General features: G+C 34.2%; 1 protein-coding gene across 1 annotated transcript; it reads right to left on the bottom strand.

The window, feature by feature from the left end:
• Positions 1–851: 851 nt before the first annotated feature.
• LOC145129711 (UDP-glucuronic acid decarboxylase 2-like) lies at positions 852–4,016 on the bottom strand. The gene is made up of 7 exons (XM_079064492.1): positions 3,175–4,016; positions 2,804–2,946; positions 2,481–2,560; positions 1,753–1,836; positions 1,596–1,670; positions 1,363–1,455; positions 852–1,197 (listed from the first exon to the last, which is right to left on the bottom strand). The coding sequence occupies exons 1-7, from the start codon at positions 3,777–3,779 to the stop codon at positions 967–969; spliced, it is 1,311 nt and encodes a 436-aa protein (XP_078920618.1). The 5' UTR covers positions 3,780–4,016; the 3' UTR covers positions 852–966.
• Positions 4,017–5,981: the final 1,965 nt, after the last annotated feature.

Below are 5,981 nucleotides of genomic sequence, written 5' to 3'. Positions count from 1 at the left end.
ATATTTACACCTTAGATTTAACATTTTTAGTCAACTCATGTATTATACGAATCTCACACATAGTTAAATAATATACTCTAATAAATCAAGATATTTTCTGCTGTCACATGTCAATCTCTCATTAGTTTTGACATTTGTTATTTTGTAATATTTTTGAAATAAATAATATTCATATGTCAATTTTTGAATTTTTTTTTTTAATTTTTAAAATAAAAAACTCCACATAATACTTTTATTTATATATATTTATATATGTAATGTATTAAATGTAATTAATGTAATAGTAAATTGCAATCAATATGCTTTTTTTTTTCTTTCCTTATTCTAAATCTAAATTTTAAGGACAAAATCGTTATAGTTTCCAATATTTAATAACACACATCAATTTGATTATGGAATTCAAGACATCTATTCCTGTATCTTATCAAAAAAATCCCAATGATGTTTACATCTATTTACAATACACCAATAACATTTACAATACACCAATAATTTTTTTTATTAGTATAGATTGAATAACTTATTTATTCATCATTTTGTTTATATTTATTTTAAAAGTTTACTTTAAAAAATACTTACAGCTTACAAATTTACATTTAACTTTTTTTAATCAATTCATATAATATACGGGTCTCACACTTAGCTAGTACTTAATCTTGATCCGGCTTGAATAGAAATCTTTGATCAATATTTTTGTTTTGTTCAAGTGTCAAACTTACTTTTCAGCATTTCTCTCATCTTTTCCAAAAGAACTATTTGGAAAATAGAATTTATAAGTGTTGCGTGTCTCGGGATGCATACTTGCTGATCTTTTTTTTTCAAAGCACACACTATTTCTTAAATTATAACAATGAAAGTATAAGTTAGGTAAAAATTCATTGATTCAGAAAAAAAAAGTAATGAATAAAACTAGTATACAATATTAGGAATAAACAGTTATACAAAAACCCAGCCCGGCTGGCTTGGCTATGCTGTGGTGGTGGTGGTGGTTGCAGGTTCCTTCAGCTTTTGATCACCAAAAATGCGTTGCCTGAAGTCAGAAACCATCATAGGGAGACCCTTGCGAAGAGAGACCTTAGGCTTCCATCCCAAAAGCTCTTTAGCTTTAGTAATATCTGGCTTTCTTTTGTGTGGATCATCTTCCGTGTTTGGCCTGAACTCTATTTTCGCTTCCGAGTCTATTGTCTCCTGGACCACCTGTTGTGTTGACCACACAAATTGTCAAAATTTATTTGTGGGACCAAAGCATTATGTATTTAGCAATGGTTAAAGCATTACACATTTTTACCCGATTTTGGAAAAGTGGAAATAATTAAAGGATATAATATATGTATATATATATATATATATATATATATATACCTGGGCGAGTTCGAGCATGGTGAATTCACCGGGGTTTCCAAGATTAAAAGGTCCGACATGTTCTCCTTCCATTAATCGTATTAGACCTTCAACCTTCCGATCCAATTCAAAAAAAAATCATTAGAAGGTTGATTTTTCATGATGACAATTGTCATATGTGATAATTAAAGGATATGTACAAGTGCGAGATATAGAGATATGTGAAGGAAAAAAGAACAGAATGCATTACTAACCAAATCGGAAACATATTGGAAACTTCTTGTTTGCTTGCCATCTCCGTAAACAGTGAGTGGTTCTTTCCTTAGCGCCTGCATCATTCGTTAAACATTATCGTTTGTTTATAGAAATAGAATAGAATTATAATTAGAAATAGAAGCATAATTAATTTACCTGAGAAACAAAGTTACTAACGACACGTCCATCGTCAATGCACATCCGAGGACCATATGTATTGAATATCCTCGCAATCCGTACCTACAGTACATTTCAATTTTCACAAAGCCAACTTTGAAACAATAGTAACAATTTGCATTTACAGATCACAATTTTAACTTTTTATTTTTCGTTTAATACTAAATTAGATTTTAAATTCAGCGAGATCGATAAAGCTTGTGTACAAACAAATTAATACTATATAGCATAAAAGTAAATTACATTGAAAACTTGCCACCAAAAAAGAATGCTTTTTTTATTCTTTTGGCACAGTCCGAAAAAGATAATGACAATTTGTTAGACTTGTAACAAAAAATAAAATAAAAGGCTCCACTATGACATATCAACAGACACTTGACTTTTTAAACATTGTATTTCATTTATTTTTTTGTTGTTATAGATATTCTTTTACAAAATGACAAAAATCACAATACTTTGGGAATTATAACCAAATAATGAAGACATAAGTGATAAGTCAATATGATATTTTAGCGTTTACATTAATTCCAAGATGAAATATGAAACTATTGATTATTGTTTTTTCTCAAAAAAAAAAAAACACACACACAGATCAAATTCGATATTTTTTGTGATTGCTGGCCTAAAAGAGTTGATATTTTCACAATATGGTGGGACCTTAACAATATTCAAAATTTAGGTAAAAGATCTCAAAATAAAAAACAAACCTCGACGCCTGCACCTCTATGGTAGTCCATGGTCAACGTTTCTGCAGTACGTTTCCCTTCATCGTAGCAGCTTCGAACACCTGTCAAACAATGTACCCTCAGATCTTCGTTTTTTCTTTCTCATATTTATACATTCTTCCCCATTTTGCCCCTCAGATCCCCCAAATTTACCAAATTAAAGCAAATTCAGAAACCAATCAGAGAACCGCAAATGGTGAAGTAAACATTGACCATTCAAATCCCTGATTGATCTAATTACAATTACATATGGTGATTAGTAATCTACCAGATTTCATCCACAAGAAGAAGAATAAAGAACTGACCGATAGGATTGACGTTGCCCCAGTAGGTTTCGACTTGAGGATGTTGAAGAGGATCACCGTATACCTCACTGGTGCTTGTTAGCAAGAAGCGTGCTCCGATCCTCTTTGCCAACCCTAGCATGTTCAATGTTCCCACTACGTTCGTTTTGTGAGATCGAAATTTGAATTAAGGAATCACCAACGGAAAATAAGTAATAATCAAACATGAATATGATTCGAAAACAGAAAAAAGTAGTAGTAATCAAACGTGGATGATTAAGATACCTAGTGATTAAATGAAGATCATAATTGAAATTGAGAATTCACAAAAGAATTAGTAATAATAAAATGAAAGTTTGAAGTTAAATGGTGACGGAATGAGAGTAATTAAGGATATGATTGTCTTAATGGGATTGTATTTGTAATGAACAGGGGATGCAGGGCAAGCAAGATGATAAATCTGATCGACTTCAAGTAGTAAGGGCTCAACAACATCGTGTCGAATTAGCTCAAATCTAGGGTTCCCAAAATGATGCATCACGTTATCCTTATTCCCGGTGAAGAAATTATCAACAACAATCACGCTATCTCCCCTCGCAATCAACCGATCAACCAGATGACTTCCGACAAAACCTGCGCCACCAGTCACCACAATCCTTAATCCCTTCCTTTTCAGACCTAAAGGAATCTTCCCGCCCATATTGAACGACTCGATTCCAGCATGAAGAACGGGTCGTCTCGGGTTTGTCATTTGGACCGATTCAGAGACGGAGTAGGCATCGGTCATGCGGCCTGTGGAGGTGTTGGTGGAGGAATGAAGGATCGCGAAGACGGAGGTGGCGATGGCAATGCCGACGAGGACAAAAACAAGCCGTTGTTCCCGGAGCATGTAACGAACAAGGCGAGTGACAGCGAGCCATGGCTTGTTCGGCTTCGGCGAGTAAGAATCCGACGTGGGTTGAGGCTCGTGCCGCCTGTATGTCAACTCAGATCCCATCTTCTTGTCGTTTAACTATGTGTTTCTCTCTCTCTATATGTGTATAGGCAGAGAGAGAGAGAGAGAGAGAGAGAGAGAGAGAGAGAGAGAGGGAGAGAAGATAGTGAGTGGTGGAGGGGTAGTGGATGGCGGTATATATGGAGAAGATGATCTGGTGGCGGTGGTTTAAACTCTCCGGTAGGTGACTGAGCGGATGAATAAAATAAAGCAAAGAGTAGCTGAGTAGGTTCCAAGTAGGAGAGAGTTGCGGAAAGTTTCTTTGTTTGTGTACTTATTAGATATCTTTTTCGAATTTACATAAATGTCCTTGCATTTAAAGTTTAAACAAAAATAAAAACTTAAATAAAAATATTCATGATTTTGTGAAATTTAATATATTCGGTACACAAGATGATAACCTATTTTTGATAAATAAAAAAAAATAATTGATAAGTTATGCATTTTGTTTGTTCTAAATAATGCGCTTTTTTTTAATTATTATTATCCAACAAACATTATGTTCTAAAATACATTATTTAAACCAGACAAAAATTATGAGATTGGTTATATGGTTTCCCAAAACATATGTAGTCAAGACTACTATTAAAAATCATACGCGCTTGGTCTCTATAGTTTTAAAACTTGTCTGTTTTGTCATTTTGACCGACGCTGTCCAAATGAAATCGTTAGTGATGGGTTTTATAAATCATAACAATAGAATAAATAGTAGGCAACAGAAGCATTTCTAAAACAAGTTAAGATTTAAACCCTACAATGAATACTAACATAATGTGAATAAAAAATATAGTCAAGAAATACCAATTTTATAACAAAATTGAATTTGTTAACTTGAAGAACCCTTGAGTTGATTTCTTAATGCTTGAGAAAGGTTGAGCACCCAAAGTAGAATGTCTCTAAAGTGTTACACCCAAGAGACTAAATGTGTTGGGTCAAAATTATGGTTTATACTTTGCTTTTCTGAGCAATTGTATTTTTATGTAATATTTTATGAGTTTACGGTCAGGTTTACGGCCAGGTAGGTGTTTACAGCCGTAAACCATGTTTACGGCCCAATGGGTGTTTACGGCCGTAAACCCATTTACGGCCGTAAACTCATTTATGGCCCATATTCCCCAAGTATATATATATTGGTGTTAGGTGGTTGAGGAGAGATTGATGAACAGAAGAGAGTGTACGGCCAAGAGAGAGAGAAAGAAGTTTTAGTGTGTGTAAGTGTGTGAATCTTATGTAAGGAACTTAATTCATATCATCAATACATTCAAGATTCATATTATTCTTCTTCTCCTTCTCTTCTATTTGATCTGACATCATCCGTTTGATTGGGATTCCGCACCATCAAACGGATCTGATTGATACACAAGCAGATTAAAGACTTACAATTGGTATCAGAGCTTGGATTGTATCAGTTATTTTTGTCAGATCTGTAGCTTATTTGATCTTATTTTTGAAAGATTCTTGCGTTTTTGGATAGATCTCTGAAAATTAGGGGGGGTTTGTTCTTCGCGTTTTTGATAAAGACGAGTTTTTGATCGAGTTTTGGAGCAAAAAGATGTGAAAAACGCTGTTTTTCACGTAATCTGCGAAGAGTTTACGGTCTTTGAAGGGTTTACGGTCGGCGGCGGCGGCGGTGTTTACGGCTAGGGTTTCCCGGAGTTTACGGCCGGTCCTCGGAGTTTGCGGTCCAGCAGCCTCGGTCTTCGCTTCAGAGTTGATCCTCTCACGTCCTCGCATCGCGTCATCGGCCTCGTCCTCGCAGCAGCATCTTCGCCTAGCATACACTAAAAAAAAAGGGGGGGGGGGGGAGAAACAGATTTGAGGGTAAAGGGGATCGAACCCGGGACCTCTGGTTGAGCAACACAGCGTTTTACCAACTCGACTAGCGGACACCTTGGTTCATTTCTTCGAAATCTAATTCAAAAGGCGTCTTTCTTCGATTCTAATTTAGCCAATTTGACATTTTTAGCCCAAAATTCAAATTTCTTTTATTTTTAAATTCCATTTTCAACCAAAAAATAAAAAAATAATAATAAAAAACCAAAAAAATTTAGTTTTTAATTTTTGACTTTTATTTTTGACTTTTTACTTAAAATTTTGACTTTGACTTTTAAAGTTTGACATTTGACTTTAAACTTTGACTTTCTCATTTAACTTTTAAATTTTCAAATTTAGCTTTTCAGTTTGACTTTTGAGTTTTACTTTTTA

Source organism: Lactuca virosa, chromosome 8, assembly GCF_052849685.1.
Source record: "Lactuca virosa cultivar CGN04683 chromosome 8, Lactuca_virosa_CGN04683_v6, whole genome shotgun sequence".
Classification (NCBI taxonomy): Eukaryota; Viridiplantae; Streptophyta; class Magnoliopsida; order Asterales; family Asteraceae; genus Lactuca; species Lactuca virosa.
This window is presented reverse-complemented; position numbering and strand designations above follow the sequence as displayed.

What these genes read in the sequence shown, in the direction of transcription:
- LOC145129711 (XM_079064492.1), bottom strand. Translation starts at nt 3,779, where the DNA reads ATGGGATCTGAGTTGACATACAGGCGGCACGAGCCTCAACCCACGTCG. An exon ending in ATAGAGGTGCAGGCGTCGAG is followed by an intron (nt 1,837 to 2,480) that starts GTTTGTTTTTTA and finishes AATGTACTGTAG; the next exon opens with GTACGGATTGCGAGGATATT. An exon ending in CCATGCTCGAACTCGCCCAG is followed by an intron (nt 1,198 to 1,362) that starts GTATATATATAT and finishes TCAACACAACAG; the next exon opens with GTGGTCCAGGAGACAATAGA.